General features: G+C 51.2%; 1 protein-coding gene across 4 annotated transcripts in view; it reads right to left on the reverse strand.

The window, feature by feature from the left end:
- The window catches only part of MYLK (myosin light chain kinase), a 104,140-nt gene extending 85,591 nt beyond the window's left edge, over positions 1 to 18,549 (reverse strand). For 2 of the 4 annotated variants that reach the window (XM_041002642.1, XM_041002641.1), the window contains exons 1-5: positions 18,472 to 18,544; positions 16,923 to 17,422; positions 15,943 to 16,149; positions 11,227 to 11,361; positions 8,123 to 8,275 (exon numbers count right to left, since the gene is read on the reverse strand). In XM_041002642.1, the coding sequence (XP_040858576.1) occupies positions 8,123 to 8,275; positions 11,227 to 11,361; positions 15,943 to 16,149; positions 16,923 to 17,422; positions 18,472 to 18,536 (1,060 nt within the window). In that variant the 5' untranslated portion in view covers positions 18,537 to 18,544. Of the gene's footprint in view, positions 1 to 8,122; positions 8,276 to 11,226; positions 11,362 to 15,942; positions 16,150 to 16,922; positions 17,423 to 18,471 lie in introns of all 4 variants that reach the window. The other 2 variants (XM_041002643.1, XM_041002644.1) reach the window with 2 other exon arrangements.
- Positions 18,550 to 21,293: the final 2,744 nt, after the last annotated feature.

Consider the following 21,293-nt stretch of genomic DNA (forward strand, 5'->3'; position numbering starts at 1 on the left):
TGATTTCCAAGATGGTGGGGTCAGGCTTTACAGGTGCTGAGGTCCCAAGGGGGCACCACCCTCACGAATGGATCAAGTCCGTCTCAAAGGACTGGGTTGGGTTTGCTGGAGGCTGGATTAGTTTTTGCAGGAGTGAATTAGGTCTCGTGGGACTAGAGCAGGTTGCCATTGTGGGTGTCTGGGACATCCCTGCCTGCCCCTGCCCTGTCTCTCTTACACATGTGCTTCTACATATATCTGCTTCCCCTTCTGCTCAAAACCCCACCGACATGATGTAAACCAAGGCCCCAGGGGAAGCTGAGCAGGTGCCAGTACCAAGTTCTCAGACCTCTATAACTACATGCTGAAATCAATCTGCAAGTTTCCAGCCTCAGGGGTTTTGGTTACAGCTACAGAAAACAGATAAAGACAGCTAAGATGGCTCTTAGCTAAAGTTTCAAGGGACTGCCACTCTGGCCTTCTGGGATATTGTTAGCTCATGGCCACAAGCTTCTTTAGGAAGCCTAGGTCTGCAGCGATACACATAGCTGGGAGAGGCTTGATTCCACTGAAAACAGAATCAGGGTTGCTGCCAACTTCACCTGGTCCAGCCTCTGGCTCTGTGGATAGGGAAAGGCTGGCAAGGCCTGGGAGGCTGGGGAAACTGCCCCCCAAAGAGCAGATGTACTCACAAAGGCACTAGCCAGGAGTGCCTGAGTGGGTACTACTCCCTTCTGGCTCAGAGACAGGACTCAGGAGGCCCTGCTGCTGCCCGACATCCCAGCCCAGGCACCACTATACGCTGGGTGGAGGGTGGGGGTAGCAACCTGCAGGCCTGGGCAGGAGGCCTGGTTGTGGACTTGGGTGTGTAGCACTGGAGCCGCACAGACCTCTCTTGGCTCCCGGACATGGATGGCCTCGGGAGAGTTGAGGAATTTCCTGTCTTGCACGGACTGAGAAGGCTCCAGGACACGATGTCTTCCCCCACCCCTGATCCAGACCACTCCCTGTCGCCGCCTCTCTGCTGTCACTGCCCGGTTCCTGTGGGTACCAGTTTCTAGGTACTCTGGGGACATCAGGTACTCCATTCCTCCTCTCTTCCAGGCTACCTCTCATGGGCTCCACCCTCTTTCCATTCCTCCTGCTGCCTGCTTTTTAGACTGGGGTTTTTGTGAATACAGAGCTGTCCTGGGGTTTTCAGCTACTACAAACTGGAAATCTTTCTGTCCCTCTCTCCTTTGGGAATTTCCCCACCCACTGTGGACCCCAACAACCCAGGCATGCATGGGAGGGGTCTGAAAGCTGCCTCCCTGATTCTCTCAGAGCCCACATGGCTGATGCAGTGCTGCCCTGAACTCTAGTGGCCTCGGACAAGTACCCATCTGCCCAGTGTCCTCCACCTGTCTCCAGGGGTGGCATCATCACAGGGCCCCGGACAGCGGCAGAGACGACAGGTGAAAACTGCCTGTGCTACCACCTGGGCCAGACACTGGCAATCCTACATGGTTGGTGCAAGGACCACTCAGGCCTATGCCCCTTTGCTCACTGACGTCACGGGCTGAGCTGCAGCACTCAAAGCACAGGGGACAGAGCATTGCCTAAGGCTTACAGGCCCATGTATCCATGGAAGACGGCTCATAGCAAGTCAGAAACAAACTTCTTTGCATACTCTCTCTTCCCAACCCTGCCCTCACCAGGAGGTCCTGAAGTGAGAGCACCCCCTCACACCCAGGCAGGCACCCGGCTGCAGCATCACCCACCATCTCTGATCCTGTTGCTGCTTCTCTAAGAATGAGAGGCACAATGAATGGTTGATTGGGAAGGGGGGAAGTATTTGGAATAAATCTGCTTCTGGGGTTTCCCAGTAGGTACAGCAGGGTCAATCTCCTCGGGCTAGGGTGACCTGTGCTGAAAGCAGACTGGGGTGGCTGATGCATCCCAAGCCTTCAGATGCCCCATATTCTTCCCTGTAGAGAGAACACCAGCCCAACATTGCCTGTGAACATTCACTTCCCACCCAACACACACTGCTTGGGGGTGGGGAGCTGAGGGGACCAGAGCATCTGGGTCAGTGACTTCCTACTTGGGTGGCTCGAGAGGCACAGCCCTTATTAGCAAACCCATCACCCTGCTTTGCTGATAGAATGCTTATGATATGTTACAGGGAAGTGGCTTGTCCAAGGTCACGGTACTGGTGCAAGCAGACCTGGAGTTCACACACAGGCCTGTTTTCAAAGGGGTCAGGCCTTTCCCGGGGGTCTTCCCAAACAAGGAGGCTAATAAACAGGCAAGCATGTCTTCAACCCTCCCCAGCCCTGCCCACCCAAGCTGGAAGTCTCTCCTCCAAGTCCAGTTGCTGACAGCATGGGACCGACCTCTGCCCCCTGTGTGGGGCAGTGTAACAGGGTATTAGTGTAGTAGCAGTATTAGACAGTCTGGAGAACTAACATGAAACAGCCAGGACCGCAGCTGGCATGCCACAGCTACAGACACAACACATCTCTGACTGTCCTGACCCTGCATCTCTGCTACTTAGACAGACGCAACCTGATCCTGAATTGGATGACAGAAGTCCCTCCCCTATCCCCGCTAGCCAGGATGCTCATGTCAAACCAGACAGGAAAAGGCATGAGAGCCGCCACAGAGCATAACTGGATAGGCTCAGCACTTCTTGATGCCATGGTGGCCCTGTTGGATGGAGGAGGACGCTGAGACTCAGAAGGAAGCTGACCTACCTCAAGGGCCCCAAGGGCTGACACAGCTCACAGGGAGCTAAGGTGGGCCATGACCGTCCTGCAGAGTGCCTGAGCCCAGGGATGCCAAATGGCCCAGAGACAAGGACATGCTGCCCAGCCTACCTGCTCCTGGGCTTTCCTGCTGGTCTGCTGAGACCAAGTCCAGGGAAGAGTCCAGAAACAGGTGGTCTGAAGTTAGGATCCAAAGTGAGCTTTTTCTGGTGCCCTGGTGCTGGGTGTGGGCCTACTCTCTGCCAACTTAATCATTCCACTGACCTCTACCCTCCCTTTAGACAGAAAGGGTGGAATAAGAGTGATCTGCCAGTGGAAACAAGTATGGATGGGAATTAGGGCCCTGCAGACCCGTGATATGAACAGCACCTGAGAAGGCACAGCGCATAGGACAGAGAGCACAGACACAGCACAGAAGACAGAGGAGAAAGGTTCTGTGGGAGAGGGAAGGAAATGGGGAGAGGGGAGTGAGGGCGGAGAGATGAGAGAGGCACATGTACACATGCTCATGGTTGCACACACACTTGCATTCTTAGACATGCACACACTTGCAACATGCACTTGCTCACACTGTATGTATAGTGCAATATACACATGCACATGTTTGCACACACACCTAGGTGCACACACACACACACACACACCTGTTTATGATTTCCCGAAACCACAGTGTGTTTCCTTCCTGGCTGTGTCCACTGTTGTGGGCTCACTAGTGGGGCTGTTTTTGAAGGCAGTTCCTGGGTAGGAAACTGAACATATTCTCACTCAGGTGAAGCAGAGTCAGCTAACATGTGGTGTTTCAGGGTTTACAGCAAGGCAGCGTGTCCCAGGGCTGAAGCCATTGCAGGCCTGGTTTTATACTTGGGCCTGGGCTGCTCTGGGCAGCTGCCTTCACCTCGCTGAGCATTCTACTTTCTTCACTTGGAGGTGTGAGGTGCCAACTAGACGCCTTCTACTGAGACCACACACCTTCTGAAAACTCGTTGGCAGTGGATTCAGCTGAAAAACACAAACACGAAGTGATGCCCAGCACCAGATTGTGCAGGCTTCTCATCACCCCCAGATGGGGTTAACAGCTCACACACCGAGAGGGACTTGGGATCCTCGACACTGCAGTTTACCCACCAGCATGAGCCACTCCCCGAGAAAGGGCCAGCAGGTGGCTCTGGGACTTGGCAGTGAGAACCGCAGTTTCAGTGCCCCTCTGTCTGCCGGAGTCATTCTCCTTATTCATCCCTGCACAGCCCTTCCTTCTCTTTCTCTGAGGTTAGCAGCAAGACCAACTCCTCTCTGTATTTTTCTTTAAAAGCCTCTCTTTTAGCACAGCTGTCATGGTGTAGCAGGCTAGGCCTCTGCTTATGGTGCTGGCATCCCATATGGGCCCTGGTTCAAGTTCCAGTTGCTCCATTTCTTATCCAGCTCTCTGTCTATGGCCTGGGAAAGCTACAGAGATGGCTCAGGTGCCTGGGTCCCTGCACCCATGTGAGAGACCCAAAGGAGGCTCCAGGCTCCTGGCTTTGGACTGGTCCAGCTCCAGCCATTGTGGCCATTTGAAAAGTGGACGGGCAGATAGAGGCTCTTTCTCCCTCTATCTGTAACTCTTCATTTCAAATAAAGTAAAAAAATAATTTTAAAGAAAAATCCTCTTTTGTTTTTTTCTACCTGCTGAGACTGTTTTTGATCAACTCACTGCTCTTGGAAAGCCCCGGATTACTAGATTCAAATTTACATTTAATGCACATGCTTACTTTTATTTCGAACTGGCTCAAGAGTTTCTTGGGGCTTTCAACACGAGCTGTTTTTCTTAGTTATTATGATGCCAAATGCCATTCCAATAGCAGATCTGGTTCACCCTCAACCCCGCTATTCTGTGGAAATTCAATAAATCATCCACTGCATGTGGAGGGGGGTAGGGGTGCTGGGGCAGTAGGATTCTTTGTTTATTTCATGCTCCACAGCCAGCCTGGCCCAGGGCTCAAGGACACAGTCCTTGTTCAGCTCCCTGCCTGCCTTCAGGGGTTGTCACTCCAGGATACCACGATGGAAGGAGCTGTGGCCTCTCCCCACTCCCAGGGCACCCCCTCATAGCCCAGATCCCCAGGGACGCACCCTCAGTCTTTGCAACGCGGTCTGTCTGCTGACCCATTAGCCAGAAGTCTGGAGGGGCAGCCTGACGCGACCAAGGCAGCCAGGAGTCTTTGTTCCACAGACTTCTCTAGAGTGTTCAGGGTCCTCTCTCGGCCAGTGTCTGGGAACCACATGCCTCAAGATGTCTCTCCACTGGGACACATTTGCCACGAGGAACCCAGTCTGCCCACATGGGGAGTAGGTGTGCTTGCCTGCGCTTGGGGGGCAAGGGGGAGGCTGGATGGGTACACAGCTGTCATTCTCAACCATTGCCCACTCTGTGACATGAAGTTTAAGTTCCCTGACACCAATGCACTCACAAGTCTTTCTGCGCCACGAAGAACCCATACACCACACAAGGCCAATTCTCTCCTGACCTGTGCACAACCAGACCTCAGGGATACACTGAGCTCACACTGAGTTATCTGCTTGCCTTCTTAGGTTGATGGATGAATGTTTTGGGTGGATTAAGATCCTTAACATATACATTTTTAAAAGACTGGTGTTAATTTTTGTTCTCTCATCAATTTTTCTTTAGTCAACATAACCACTTTAAAAGTAGCTGGTATTTTTAAGTTCACATAGGGCAAACCAGTTGTACATCTGAGATCAACCTCAGAAGAGGAGGAGGGGGCTGCCAGACAGTTGGTCAAGTGATGAGAGGAGGAAATGTCTTCCTTTGACCCTTGCAGACTTTGCCCAGCTCTCTCTCTCTCTCTCTGTCTCTCTCTCTTGGCTCATCTACATCACTTCCATCTGCTTGCTCACTTGGCTGCAGCCATAAAGGCCATCTTGTTGGTACTCAAACAGGCCCACACCCTGCTATATGGCCAGTGCCTGGAGCACCACTTCTTCATTTTCTTGACATCCCAGAGGCTTCCTTTGGCACACAGTCCAAGGAGGACCCATAGTTGAAGAGGTGGAAGAGTTATCATGTCTGACTTGACTTAAAAGCTGCTGGACTCTGCCTCCAGACAGAGCCTGACCGGAGCACAGCTACCTCAAGGTGGTGGGTGGGAGATGCGCTGCTGAACAGTGCCACCTTGTGGCCAGAACCCTGGACGTTGGGTGCAGAAACCGATGCTCCAGGGACCAGGCACCACACTTGCCTTCCTCTCATTCTGGCTTCCCCTACCAGACCAACAAACAGCACGATGGCCAAGCCAAGCCTCGGGTAGAAGCCACACTCTTAAGTCTTGGCCTCTTTAGCTGTTTGGCTTTGCTTCAAGGTGTGTTGAGGTGGACAACCATCCTAACTTGCCCGCACTTGAACTGTTATTTCCTATGCCCTGGGGACTGTGTGCATTCGCTCCTTTAACACTTGCACTGCTGTGGGCAACAGGACAGGAAGGGGTGTCCTGGTTGCAGGCCAGCAACTGGAGTCGGGGAGGGAGGGATTCACAGCCATCCATGCCCCCCACTGAGGCCTGGCACCCTGGCACCTCATCAGAGGCCACAGGAGCTGTCTGGCAAGTTAAGAAAAACTCTGCAGCTTGTGGTGGAGAGGGGTGCAGGCAGTGGCTCGAGCCTTCCCAAGTGGCTCTGGGCAAAGTGCCAACGGTGTCACGGTGCCAGGCCTGTCCTTCCCCAGGCCTGTGCAGAGACAGGGCCACGTGCACACAGCATCTCCCAACTTCCTTCTCCATTTATGGTCTTTGAGCTTCTGCCTGGCCTGCACGGGCCAGCACATCTCCCCGAAACACCTCCCCCACTCCTATCACAGGGTGGGGTGTCACCCGCACAGGGCTGCCTGGCACACTGAAGTTACATGCTCTCCCCCAACCTAACCCTGCTCATAGGCAAGAGGGCAGGCAGTCACCTCAGAGTTCTTGTTCCTTCACAGGGTTGTGAAACCCAGCTCAGGGGATAAGGGTGATCAGCCTGGATGGATATTGCTAATCTAATCTCAGCACCAACAAGAGCTGGATTGGCCAGGTAGATGACTGAGCCAGCCAGGGAGCATTTTGGAAGCAGGGGTGCTGAGCTACATGGCCTGGCCTATGCTGACTCCTCCTGCATGGCGACATGAACTTGGCTGGGCCGTGCCTATTGGGGCCTGGGCACAAAGGGGAGCGAGCGAGACTATTCTTGTCCTGGGTGTCTGAGCTGTCTGGTTTCCTCAGATCCCCCCACCCCATGTCCCTGGGCTGTAGCCGCGCAATGAGAATGAGCAAGACAAGTGGGACACTTTCCCAGGCTTCCTGGAGGAAGGGGTAGACCAGTTGACCCATGATGGCTCCATGTCAAAATATTTTTCCAAGTAATTCAGAGTGTCTTTGTGGGTACACACTAGTTCCCTACAAAGTTTCCTGCAGCCAAGCCTCAACGCTGTTTTTTCTTGGGTAGCAGTTCCTTTGTCCCCAAGGGGCTGACACTGTTTGGGGCCAGGGTCATGCTCTTCTGAGGAAGAGAGGCGAGGCATAGCAGTAAACTATGCCAGGGCCTGGGTTCAGGAGGCTGGCTTTCCTTACTAGCTTGGGGGCACTTGGGCAAGTGACACAGATTTCTTAAGAACTACAGATCTTCCTGTCTGAAAGAGGGATGGTGCCCCTGCACCCCACTGTGGGATGAAATGGAATGGGTGAAAGGATCGAATGTAGTGGGAAGCACACGTCTGTCCCTGCTTCCAGCAAAACCAAACCCTGTAGCTTCCCTGGGGTGGCTCAGCACGAAGCCCCAGGACCACGTACTTCCCTCCCGAGCCCAGACAAATCACCTTGAGTCCACAGCTCCCTGAGCTTGCCCAGAGAACTTAGGGCTTGGCTGATCTATGATAATTAGCTTACTGGACAGTGGGCTGGGGATGGACAGAACAAGCCTGAGCACACCCAGAAGGAGACAGGAACAATGTGAGGTGCCCCGAGCCCCTCCGCCAGGAGCCCCAGTCCCCACACTTCACGTCCTGCTTGAGGGCTGTGTGAGAACCCCATTAAGTACTTCAGGGTATGTCTGAGTGTGCCTTCATCTTGTAGTGTGTGCGACTTTCTTCCTACTGACTGGGGGCTGCTGAAGCCAGGTGGGGCCCTCCCTACTTCCCACTGGGGTAGGGACCAGCCCTTTCCTGTGGCTGACTGTGTCCCTGGGGACTCCCGAAGGCGAAGGCTTCCACCTGTCTCTTTGAAAGGAGTCCCTTGGCCTCTGTCCTTAGGAGGGCTCTGGTGAGCTCAGCTGTGCCGTGACAACTGGAGCCAGGTCCCGTGCACCTCCTAGGTAACAGCTGTGTGTGCAGGAAAGTTGCCTTTTCAAACAAGGCACCTGGAGGTTCCTACCGTGGACAGTGACCCGGGCGCTGCAGGCCACCTGCCCCAAGGCGTTCTCAGCCAGACACGTGTAGGTGCCGTCGTCCTCCGGCAGGGCGTCCTGGATGTGAAGCTCAGCTACGCCAGCCGCGCATGTGGAGTGGGCGTACCGAATGGGCTGCCCTGCGGGAGGAAGCACAGAGGATTAAGGCCAGGCTGTGCCCAGGCAGCAAGGATGGGAGCCAGGGGTGGGGTTAGGTGAGCAGGGGTATGAGGTGGGGTCCAGTCCCTGGTGGCCCTGGAGCTGAAGTTCACCACACCCGGTCAGTTGCATGGAGATCTGTGGGCTGGAGAATGTGGCTAAGGAAGTGACGCAAATGGACTAAATGGATGAGGTCAGGGCACAAGACTGGGCCTGGAAGAATCCAGGGGAGAGGAAAGGGACAGAGTCCTCCTGGGCATTTTGTGTTAAAAAAAAAAAAAGTCTCCCACTGCACGGCATCAGAGTCACGGAACTCAGAGCCCATGCAGAAGCTCTCAGGGTCACTTGTTCAGAGCCCAGGCTTGGGGCGCCCAGGACCCTGTGCCTAGGTGGAATGTGAGGGCTGCACAAACAGCAGGTTTACTTCCTCCTTGGAGACTGTGTCAATGAGCGATTCTGCTTCCCCCAACCTCACGCTAAACTCACACTATGGGGAGGTGATTTTCTTCTGGGCAAATGGGCACAGATACGGGCGCCAATGGCAGCTGGCCCTGGCTGACCCTGGCCCTTCTGTGAGAAACCCTTTCTTCAGGTCACATGGGCTTGGTGCTGTGGCATAGCAAGGAAAGGTGCCCCTCTGGTGCCAGCATCCCATAGAGGTAACCAGTTTATGTCACAGCTGCTCTACTTCTGGTCCAGCTCCCTGCTAATGTGACTGGGAAAGTGCTTGGGTCCAAAGTGCTTAGGCTCCTGCACCAACATACGAGACCTGAACGAAGCTCCTGGCTTTGGATTGCACAACTGTAGCCACTGTGGCTACTGGGGACTGAACTATCACATGGAAGAACTCCCTGTCTCCCTGCCCCCACACCAGCACTGCCTTTCAAATAAATAAATAAATCTAAAAAAAAAAAAAAAAAGAAATTCCCGCATGGAGTCAGGAGTATATGCCACCAATTCCAGTGCTTTCCAGAATGGTCTACGTTCCTGGGATTTCATCATCCTGGGACACGACCCTTCATTTTCAGGGGGAAACACACCCCAAATCTCATGCCTGAAGCTTCTGGCCTTAGAGCAGGAATGTGTCTGTCTGGTATACAGGAAGCGACTGTCGGTATTATCTCTTGCCAAGAGGCAGGGGCAGTCAGAGTTTACACTTCATAGAGCTGGGGGTGAGTGGCAGGGCGGGACGGGGCGATGCCTCCTTCTGCACATAGCAGCACTTCATGTCCCCACGACAGTTTTGCAAAGACAGTGCCAAACGTGCCATGGGGCCAGAAGGGAGAGGTTCCATACAGTCTGGTGGACCCTCCAGGAGGCTGGAGGGAGCAGATAGGAGCCTGTCACATAGAGTGGTTTGTATTGTGACAACATCAGGCTTGCTCCCGTTGGGAAAGGGAGACGGAATGGGGAGCTCAGGGCTGGTCAGGGCCAGAGCAAGCAGCCAGGGGAACCCAGTCAGAGCACATCTGCCCCCTAATGGGAAGGTGTGGAAGTGCTGAGATTCACCAGGAATCCCTAGCTGTTAGCAAATGGTGAAGATACACAGGGCACTCACTGCCCACCCAACCGCCAGCAAGCTGGGAGTTGTTTTTACAGATTTTTAGGTGGTTGGAAAACAGGGAGGAAGAACCTCATGATATGTGACTGTGGTATGGAATTCGCATTGGAGTGCCTCCTAAATGAAGCTTCGTTGTCTCACAGTCACATTCATGCACGGACACACGGCCCATGTTTGATGTAGCCACGGCAGAGCTGAGTGGGTATTGTTACCCACGCTGTATGGCCTGAAAAGCCGGAGCTACGTCCCCTGGCTGCCTCTTCTGGAAGAGTTGGCTGGCCCGTGATCTACCTCGGAGCCAGGCAGGAGTGAGGTTAGTGCTCATGGCCATCATGTAGGAATACTGTCCTCAGATGGGGGTAGGAGGGGAGCAAAGCTCTGCTGTCACTGACCACCCAAGAAGACCACCCATCAGGAGACTGCGCGGTCTCCCCTCTCACTGATGATGATTTCTAGCAAAGCCTGAGCAAACTATCCACTGGGAGGCCTCATGAGGACAACTGTCCAATGTAGGCACAATCAGGGGCCATTTGGTGCGTACGGCAGGAAGCCATTACCTACTCATGAACCTGTTCTATCAGGTGTGAAAGCTAGCCAGGACCCTGCACCTTCTTTACCAGCCTACCTCCCTGTGGACAAAGCATCTGGCACTCAGAGCCACAAAATGGGGTATCCCAGGTCTCCGGCCACCCTCCCCAGCCTTGTGCTCCCTAGGGAGTGCCCCCTTTTCCTCCCCATGGAGTTCATGTTCAGTCTTCTCAGTTGAGTAGACTGCTCCCGCCTCTACAATCAGAGTCTTACCATGCTTTTGAAATGAGAAAAGGGCAATAAGATATGGCAGTTCATTATTTCAAAGGATCCTGGCCCAAGTGGTTGTGGGAGGAAATGTCTCTATGGGAGCAGAACACAGAACAGATCTACTGGGCTACAAACCCCAGAGCCACCTGCCACCCAACAGAAGGTAAGATCCCTCGAGCAACATCTGTGTGCTTCGTTAGCTGGCTAATTGATTTGTTCACTTGTTGACTCAGGCAATGTTCACTCAGGGCCTCCTTTGAGTCTGAAAAGAAATTAAGTTGCTTGCGTGCTTCTGTGATAGATACCTCATTAGCTGCTTGATGTAAAAGCTGGGATTCAGTTTCACAAACTGCTGCCTGGTAAAATGTGCTGTCCACATCATGCTAATGGGAATGTGTAGCAGATGCAGGAGCCATACCTCGCTCAGCTGCTCAGTAGTAGACCCCTTATTCCCATGTTCTTCCTATCTGTGCTTTCTGCTGAGGCTCCTGGAGTACCTAAGTTCCGAATGGTTCAGAGTGGAGAGAACTGAAGGAGCCATGGCACCAGGGGGCAGGGGGTAGTGCAACTCACCATTGAGTAGCCAGGTGATGCGGGGCACTGGGGCCCCCTGTACCGAACACCGCAGCACAAAATCCTGGCCTTCAGTGACGCTACAGTCCTTCAGGACACTGGAGAACGATGGGGCCACCTCCCTTGTGGCCCGCCCTGTGGGAGCAGAGGATGGAGAAGTGACATCCCAGGTCACAACACACCTGCTCCAAGCCCACAGAGGCTTGCATCACTATTTTTGGCACCAGCTTCCTTGACAGCCTGGCTGTGCCTTGTCTGCCTTTGTGGATAATGGGAGAGCAGCTGCATGACACAAGGGCAGTATGTTTGAGCTGGCCAACACTAAGCTAGGAGCCAAGTGGACAACCCTGAGAAGCATAGGGAGGTATGACATTTCCCCTCTGCTGATGCCAATACCCTGCATTAGAGAAATCCCTTTGAGAGTCATGGGTAGAAACACAAGCCTTTGTGCCAGACCGGCTTAGGTTGAAAACAGGCTCTCTTCTGTAAGGCATGGGCTCTTGGACAACTCACTTAACCTCACTGTAACTCAGTCTTCTCTGGAAAATGGACATGACTCTAATTTTCTTCTAATCTTGCTGGGTCACTAAGGGAAGCAATGTAAACAGAGCATTTAGCACACAGCGTGGCACGGAGAACACTCTTGGTGAGTGTGAGCTACTATTACCCAGAAAACCTGAGCACACAGATGACACTTGCAGCAGGTGCAATGCTGGGGTGGGGGCTGTTGAGGAACATGCAAAGAGAAAGTAAGGAGGACCTCTCAGCTTAGGGATGACCACATTGAGCTCGTAGGGAGGAATAGGGACCTCTTAGTAAAGGAGGGGCAGAGATTGAAGAAATGGTCCAAGAATAAGCTTCTATTAGAGAAGATCTCTGGGAGTTGGGAAGGGGCAGAAAAACAAGCCTTGGTCAGGGAAACGGGCAGCATTGATGGGAGGAAAAGGGAGGAAGGGGCTCAGGGGAAGCTGAAAGAGCATGCATCGGATGACCTGCACATTAGCACAGTCATCTGCTAAGAGTTAACGGGGATTTCTGGAAGGTCGGAGGCATTTAAAACAGCTAGTGTCTTCAAAAGGGAGAGGGACTGAACATGTGCTTCTGGAATAGTAGATTAAAGATCGCTGCAAATCTACTCATAAAAGCCACAAAAGGAGCAGGCACTCGGCCATTAAAGATACCCGGTAAGGTGCCTGCATCTCACGTCAAAATTAATTGGATTACATTTCTGACTGTGGCTCCTGACCCCAGCTGCCTGAAGGTACAGACCCTGGGAAGCAGCAGGTGATGGCTTAAGGGTTGCCTCCCTGCCAACCTACAAGGGAGACCTGAACTGAGCTCTCAACTCCTGGCTTTGGCTGAGCCCAGCCATGTGCATTTGGGGAGTGAATCATCAGATGGGAGCACTCCCTTTCTGTTTGTTTCTGCCTCTCAAATGAAAAAAATAAAGAGAGAAAAAGCAACCACATACTTGCAAAAAGAATCAAAACCAACTTTCTCAGAAGACTGGAAATGAACCAACGGCTTGCAATAAACCAGCCTTCATTGAAAGACAAACACCAGAGGCCGAAATTTGAAAAGAAGCCCTGTTAATAAAAAGAGTGAGCTCCTATCTCCCATCCCCTGCCCCCACACCGGCTTTGCAGTAACTTTGATCAACAACAACCTTGGGACCTAACAGAACCAGCTGCTGAGTAGAGCCTGGAATTGGTTCGGAGCTCCTGAGAATGCCATCTGCATGGGAGCTGTCACAGCCTGGCAGCTCTTTGACAGCACCTTTCTGATTTTCATTTTTCAGGACTTGCCTGTACTTGATCTGGCCTCAAATCTGCTCTATAAGAACAGTCCGATCCCCCAGTGTGGTTGAATAATCACCCACAGCTATTGAACAATACAGCTACCTGTGGCTGCAGTATCAAAGAGCTTAAAAAGAAGGGGTCAGCACTGGAGTAAAGTGAGATAAGCTGCACCCTGAGGCATGGGCGTTCCCATATCAGAGGGTTGGTTTGGCTGCTCTACTTCCATCCCAGCTCCCTGCTGGCAAAGCAGAGAGGATGGCCCAAGTGCCTGTCTGGGCTCCTGCTACCCACGTGGGATACGCAGGTGGAGCTTCTGGGACCCCAACTTTGACATGAACCGTCCTTGCCCATTACAGTCATTTGGAGAGTCAACCAGTGGTGGGAAGATTGTCTCTCTCTCTACCTCTTTCGATCTCTCCCCCATCTTCTCTTTATCATTCTTCCTTTCAAATAATTAAACAAACATCAAACAAAAACTTACAAGAACAAATTGAGGTATAAGATGTCCAGGGTTCTGAGAAAGCACTAATATATTCCTGGGAACCTAGACAATAGTACCCATGTGCAGGGCTATGTGTGTGTCTAGGGAAGATAGGTTTTATGCTCATCTCTGGCTCCCTAGGGGCTGTCTGCAAGCAGGACTTTTTAAGGTGCCGGTCAGAGCCTTGACACCTTTCTCCAATGCAAACACAGAAGCCTCAACAAGGGCGAGAGATGCACCAGCCCAAGGCATTTAAAAAAATCTCCACTCAACTATTAACTGATAACTAAGACACTTCCACAGCCACAAAGGAAAATTAACCCAGACTTTGCACAATGAGAAAATAATTTCAAACTTGATATCTGATATGGATTGGTATCCAGAATATATGAAGAACTTCTACAACTGAAAAATAATGCTTGTATGAAACCACAAATGACCCAACTAAAATTAGGGCCATCTGAATGGATGGTTACCCAAAGAAGATATATACAGGCCAAGAAGCACATGAAATGATGCCTGACGTCATTAGTCATTAGAGAAATGCAACTCAGAATCATAAGATGACGGTGGATTGCGTTGGCAAGTATGTGGGGAAGCTGGAACACTTGCACGTTGCTCAGGTGGAAGGTAAATGGTATAGCCATTGTAGGAACAGTGTAAGAAGAACAGTGTAAGAAACAGTTCTCCCAAAGGGTCAACAGAAAATGATTTTATGGTGCAACAATTCCACCTATTCAAAATTGAAAATGGGTTATTCAAAATGACCTTGCACACAACGTCCACAGCAACACAGAGACATTCTAAACATTCATCAACTGATACATGGGCAAAAGAAGCATATGACTATACATGGTGAATGTGACTCGGCCATAAAGATGGGCATTCACATCGTGTGAATTATGGCTCAAGAAAGGTGCCACACAGACCAAAGTAAGACTGGGGAGTTGCTCCGAGATGCCTTGCTCTAGGATGCAAGCAGCCAAGAACAGCCTTCTGCTAGATTTACAGAAGAGGGAAGCCACAGCAGAACATAGCTCCCTGGGTGCAGCACTGACCTGTGGTGCTCCTGACGCCACTCATCTCTACCCTGTCCCATGGAGGGTAGAGAGTAGAGAGTAGGGAGAGAGAGAGATAGACAGACAAAGAAAGACAGAGGGAATCATGCATCTACTGGTTCACTCTCCAAATGTCTACAACAGCCAGGAAGTCAAGTTGGGAGCTAGGAACTCAGTCTATGTCTCCCACATGGGTAGCAGAGACTCAACTACCTGCTGCCTACCAGTGTGTATTTAGGCAAGAAGTCAGAATCAGGTGTGGAACTGGGACTTTAAATAAAACTATTCCACCAGTAAATAACTCAGTTTGCAGCTCTAAAAATAGGTTTTTAAAAAAGACACAGCATTGCCATCATATCTATAAATTAATACTAATTCATTTATATCAGATAACTTGTCCAAATCTACATTTTCCTGATATTCTCATTGAAAATAATCTTTTCAAACTGTTTCCATCTGGATCCACACAAGGTCCATATACTGTAATTGTTGATGTTGTTTATTTTTCTTTGAATCTAAATTCCTTATAGATTTCCCTTCTCTTCTTTTTTAATTTTTAAAAATTGTTCGAGGTTTATTTGTTGTAAAAAAAATGGGTAATGGTTATTTGGTACACAGACTCTTCAGCAGCACGTAATTTGTTGATAATACCCCCAAAACATTACTTAATAGGTTTCTCTGTGATATGATATGGTCTCTCAAGACAGCACGCACTTAAAGAGAGGGAGAATTTTATGGAGAGCTACTTATCACCATTTTCTTATTAATAGTGAAAGAAACATAAATAATTTAAAAACTCAACCCTTAAGAGAGCATGCCTAAACTAGCTACATGCATCCTATGCAATATTAAGTGGGCATTAAAGATTATGGTTTCAAAGAACGCTAGATAATACAGAAAGATGTTTATGTTACATAAGCAAAGCAGAATAGAAACAGAATACCAACAATGTGGTGGTGCTGATCTTGTTTAACAAACATTAGAATACTGAGTCATCAGAGGGTCTATTGTTTAAATTCCCCATAATAAGCCTGGGTTCTTTTTTTCCATGGCTGGCCTTTTGTCAGTGAAGCGCCTCCTTGCCACTCCACATTACTCTGAGCCTGTATGGTACACAGCTCTCTGCAGTTACAACACCCGAGCTGTGGCACTGTGGAGGCACCATAACCAGTGGCCAGCTCCCAACAGGACTTGGGGACAGGGCTGGGGGAAGGATTCCAATAGGATCTCCTGATTAAGGTCACAGCGTGGGGTGGGGTTTTGATACTTCTGTTGCAGACCAGGGCTCAGGGGCTGTAGGTGAATGGCCTGTGACCACAAGCCAGCCCATGCATGGCTCTTCCTTCAGGGCCCCAGGGTGACGGGGGGTTGGACTCACGCTGCACCATGAGGTTCCAGCTGCAGGCCACCTGGCCTCTGGAATTGGAAGCTGTGCAGCTGTACCTCCCACTGTCCCTCAGCCGGGCTTTCAGCAGGCACAGGTAATGGGATCCCGCCTCTTCATTCAGCTCTAGGATGCCTTCTCGTTGCCTCACAGGGACACCATCCAGGAACCAGGTCACTTCAGGCTTCGGGATGCCTGAAACTATAGGGCCGGATGAAGAACATGAACCTCCCTGCAACAAAGCCCCTGCCCTGGGGAGCACCTCAATTTGTGGGATGTGGTGGGGAGGACCTGACCAGGAGGGAGGCAGGGCTCCCATTTCCTCTGAAGCTGGCCTCCCCCTTCTCATCCCTCAGCCCTGGCCATAAGACCGAGCAGGGCCTTAGTGGGAGAAACATAAGGGAACCTCAGAAATTCCGTGGGAAACTGGAAACAAAGGATAAGTTTATTTTGGTGTGAAGGTGTGAAAATATTTTACGTGCATACATACTTTTTTTTCCCATAATTTTACACTTTCTGTGAACTCTTTGACAAGCCCTCGAATGTATGGACTTCAAAACTGGTTTGCACCAAAATAAACTTGATGTTTGAATTTCGTTTTCTTTAGACACTGTTGACTACCCTCACCCAAGGGCGATGAGTCAGATCTCCACACAGTCAAGGAAAAGGGAGAAGGGAGAAGAGGATGGTGGTGATGGTGAGAGCTTTTCCCTTCCAGGTGGTGTGACTTAGGGCCCAGGAACACAGTATGTATACAGTGACACTGTATTCAATGACAAACAAGGAACTTTCTCAGACTACATCTGTCCTCTTGGAAGGAAGACCCCTGGTAGGGTGGCTTTCCCAGGGGACCCAGTGGCCAAGGGAAGGGTGGATAGGAATTGCAGGTCAGCTGTGCATGGCAGAAAGGGAATGGCCATCCAGTGGCTGCATTTTGGCAACCAGTAACCTTAGGGTTCGGGTTATTTACTCACCCTCACATTTGAACTTCACTGGCTGGTCTTCAATGACCTCCTGGTTCTGGGGCTTGCTCTCAAATTTGGGGAATGTTGACTCCCTCTGGCTCTCTGTGGGGGAGTTCTTGGGGACAATCTTCCTCCCTAGGGCTTCCTGGCTTCCAAGGCCAGGCTGCTGGGAGGGGAGGGTGGCTGGCCAGAGAGCAGCCGGTCTCTTCCTTTCCTCCTCTGCAGGAGGAGTGCTGGGTGCTCTTGCTTCTGGCTGGACTCTCGTGGCCTGCAGGGTGATGGTGCTGGAAACCTTATGAGGAAGATGGGACTGAGGGACATTTCGGGCTGATTCCCTGCTCAGCTCCAGTCCGCAGTCCCTCAGAGGCTGAGGCAGGTTAGCGGCCCAGGCCAGGGAGCTGCTACCCTGAGGGCTAGAGCCATGTTTCCTTTCGGCTGTCGTATCCATGCTGTCCAGTTTCAGCCCCTTCGGGATGCCATTGGTCACTTCCCTTCTGACGTCTGACCTGCTGGGTGGTGCGGTGGGTGAGGAGGGTGGAGAAACAAGAGTGGGATGATCAGCTGGTGACTCATGAAGGGCATGACTTGCCACAAGCTCACGGGCCCAGGGGTCACAACAACCCATCAGTTACCAGTGGGTAGGGGCAGAGTCCTTGCAGCTTGCCAGGTTCCCAAGCCCAAGCACCAGTGGTCTTTCTTGACACCTGCTGGGCTGCACCTCATTCCGAGTCCCGTTTGTTCTACAATTCTCTGCTCCATTGGTGCCACGCGCCCAATCCCAGTTTTAACCAGTGGACCATTGGCTCTTGTCCACTCTTTAGCCTACTTCCCCCCTAGCAACCACAGTCAGCTTGTTATACATAAAATGCATGGTGATAGGTCAAGTTTGGGTGTTTCTTGGCAGAACCTCTCGACAGGGCCTGAAAGCAAGCCACTGTGGGACCTCCTCCAGCTGCTTCTTAGAATTCATGAGACAGCGCTCTGCTGCCCACCAGGCTGCAGGCATACAGAAGGAGGGGTCCATCTGAGAGACCCGCTTGCCCATCGGTGGTCTCAGGGCTTTCACATGCTGGCCCTTGCATTGGGAGCAATTCTACCCTAGGCTTTTTCTTCACTGGCTCCAACATCACATTTTTAGAAAGGGCATCCTGAAGCCTTCACCTCAGCCAGCCTCTCATGGCTATTCCCCTTCACGGGTATGTGCCAAGTTTCTAATCACACATTCATCTGACTCTGTTCAAAACCCTTCCTGACACTAGACCTGTGGACTCAGTGGCTAGTCCCGAGCCTCAGCACAGCGCAGGAAGCACCTAATGAACTCAGTTGAAGTGCCCCTTGCTAAGGATGGCTAATTCGTGGAGATATGAAGATGCCCAGAAAGATTTTTCAAGAGCCTTAACATCTGACACACAGGGCCTGCAAGGTCCATTCTGTGACAGAACCAACCAGAATACTCCCTGACTGAAACAGATGACTCTCAGAGTCACTCTTTCATGACTGCCTCTCCTCCCAGGGCACTGTAAACTGGAAAGCACACCAGGGCAGAACCTAGACCTACCTGCTGGTCTTGTCCACACCTGCGAAAGGAGAGGAGGGAAGAAAGACGGTTACTGGAGACACCATGCCAGCTACCCTTTGCATTGACTGACTTCTCACTTCCCAAGCATTTTCCTATCTCTGTGGTTCTGCCCTGCTGTACCCCCACCAGCTTCCTTTGCTGAACATGGTTGGTCCGATAAACCCATCCCCACTGAAGGATAAGGTCACAGCTCCAACTGTTGCCTTCTTAGGCTTAAAAAAAAAAAAAAAAAACTACTAAAAAACAAATACAAAAAAAAAAAACCAACCCACCAGTGGCTGTGCCCTAAGGGCACTGGATCTGTCCCCATCCACCACACAGAGAAACCAATGGAGCCACACATAAAAATAAACAGCTTCTGAAATGTTCAACCCAGACACTTTAACCCACCCTGAGGTACCCTTTCCCAAAGTACTCCTCTTTGATGTGACATTGGGCTACTCTCCCCTGTACGCTCTGGCTTCTCCAGGCTGGATGTGGAAGAAGGAGACGAATTCAGAGAGATCTCAAAGGGTGAGGATTGTAGCAGAGAGAGGCAGGGGTCAAAAGGGGATGGTGAGAGGTCGACTCATGGCAAGAAGAAACACAGACCCTGGGTAGGAAGAATTGAGTGGAGGACAGAGCTGACAAGGAGCTATATTTTAAGCAGGTGACATTTAGGGTAACAGCAAAACCTTAGTATGCTCTTCCCACTGGTAAGAGAAACACAAAGGGAGCTAAGTGAGAATAAAGGGACTCAGTGACAAGAAAGGACTGAAGATCAAGTGTGCGGGCTCATGTGGAGGTGACAGCCTAGTTTTTCCAGCCAGGTCTGCGCTGCCTACCTGCTTTCCCCATTCTTCTTGCTCAAGACCCTGCCCCTGCTGGGAGTGGGGGAGGGATGGCTTCACAAGGATGCCACCTGTGTACACACAAGCTCATGACAGATGAGTGGCTTCCCTAGGATGGCACAGAGGTTGCCAGCTTCCCTGGTAGGAGGATACCTTGAATGGAGAGCTCAGCTGACATGGAGGCCTTCCCTGACCCGTTCACCACCATGCATGTGTATACCCCCACATCGTCTTGGCTGACTTCGTGGATTTCCAGAACTTGCACCCCATTCTTCTCAGACATGGACACGCGGGCACTTGGCTGAAGTGGCACGTCTCCCTGTGGAGGGTGAGAAGGGTGGAGTGGTCACACAAACCTGTTATCCTGTCGCCACCGTTCTCCTGCCAGGCCTGGTGGGAGAGACACACTCTGCTCCACAGGTTCATGGAGCAGTCTTGAGACAATCTAATCATCCTGATCTAGGATCCACGGACGTGATGTGGCAGTCAGTTAGACTATGAGCGGATGCATGGGACACATTTCAAAGGAGCCCAAGTTTGAGGAAGGAAAGTCTCTATTTATCACTTTAGTTTTTCTTTGCTGCTCTTTTTTTATGAATTCAGAAGAACTAAGAAAGAGGCAAATTTATCCTAGCACCTGTTTTTCTTTAATATTTATTTGAAAGACAGAGTGACAGACTGAGAGAGAGCGAGATAAAGATCCCATCTACAGGTTCACTCCCCAAATGGCCACCAGAGCTGGAACTGGACCGAGCCAGGAGCCAGGAGCTTCATCTAGGATCCCACATTTGTGGTAGAATCAAGTACTTGATCCAAAACTGGCTGCCTTCCCTGGCGCTTTAGCAGGGAGCTGGACTGGAAGCATAGTAGCCAGGTCTCAAACTGGCACTCTGTTAGGGAATGTCAGGCTTGCAACATGGCAGCTTCACCTGCTGCATCACAATGCCAGCTCCTACCACCCACTGCTGAAGAGTCTACTCTTCCTGGCCTTGATCTTCCCTGCTCATCAAGGTTGAACACTGACTCTCACCCCACTATCTTCCCTCCCTGTCCCAATCTTCTCCACCACTTTCATCTTTACTCTGCCCTGCATGACCTACTGAGCACTACCATGTGCAGCCTCTCCGAGTACTTGGAGGAAGTACAAGAGATGAGACAGCTTATCCAAGATCATGGCTCTTATGAACCAGGGAGCTGTTTTTTGTTCTTCAGTTTTTTGTTTTTTTAAAAAGACTTATTTTACTTGAAAGAGCTACAGGGCAGGCAGGAGAGAGACAGAAAAAGAGATCTTCCATCCCAAATGAATGCAACGAGTTAAACCGATCTGAAAGTAGGAGCCAGGAACTTCTGGGTCTCCCACATGGTTGCAGGGGCCCAAGGCCTTGGGTTATCTTCCACGCTTTCCCAGGCACATTAGCAGGGAGCTGGATTGGAAATGGAGCAGCCAGGACTTGAAGTGGATCTCATGTAAGATGCCAGCACCATAGGATTTTTAAACCTAGGGCCATAACTTCAAATCCACTCTCCTGAGGATGCCAGGCTGCTGTTTTGTGACAATGATAGGAACCATGTGGTCTGAGTGACATAGGGAAGGGGCACAAATGATTTGCTGTTCGCCATCCAGAGAACCCTCCAGTCTGCAAAGAGACTCTCACTGTTTGAAGGATGTGACCCTGGATTTGCAGGGTCTCCAGGCCTGGCTTGGGGTTAGAGCATTGGGAAACCTTACCTTCATCCAGGTGACCTGTGGCTGGGGCCGGCCGGTGATCTTGCAGGAGAACCGTCCCATCTGTCCTTCTCTGACTACTGCTCGACCCAGCTTGGTAGCAAACTTCGGTGGGCACTCTCCCCAGATGCTAGGGCGAGTTTCTGCTGCTGGAGTTGCAAGTCTATCCCTGGGAAGAAATCATGTTAGGCAGCAATCTGATCTTCTTTCCTCTACCCCACTGAAGTCACACAGGCTGGGACTGC

Source organism: Ochotona curzoniae, unplaced genomic scaffold (genome assembly GCF_017591425.1).
Source record: "Ochotona curzoniae isolate NIBS_2020 unplaced genomic scaffold, NIBS_Ocur_1.0 scaffold_2587, whole genome shotgun sequence".
Taxonomy (NCBI): Eukaryota; Metazoa; Chordata; class Mammalia; order Lagomorpha; family Ochotonidae; genus Ochotona; species Ochotona curzoniae.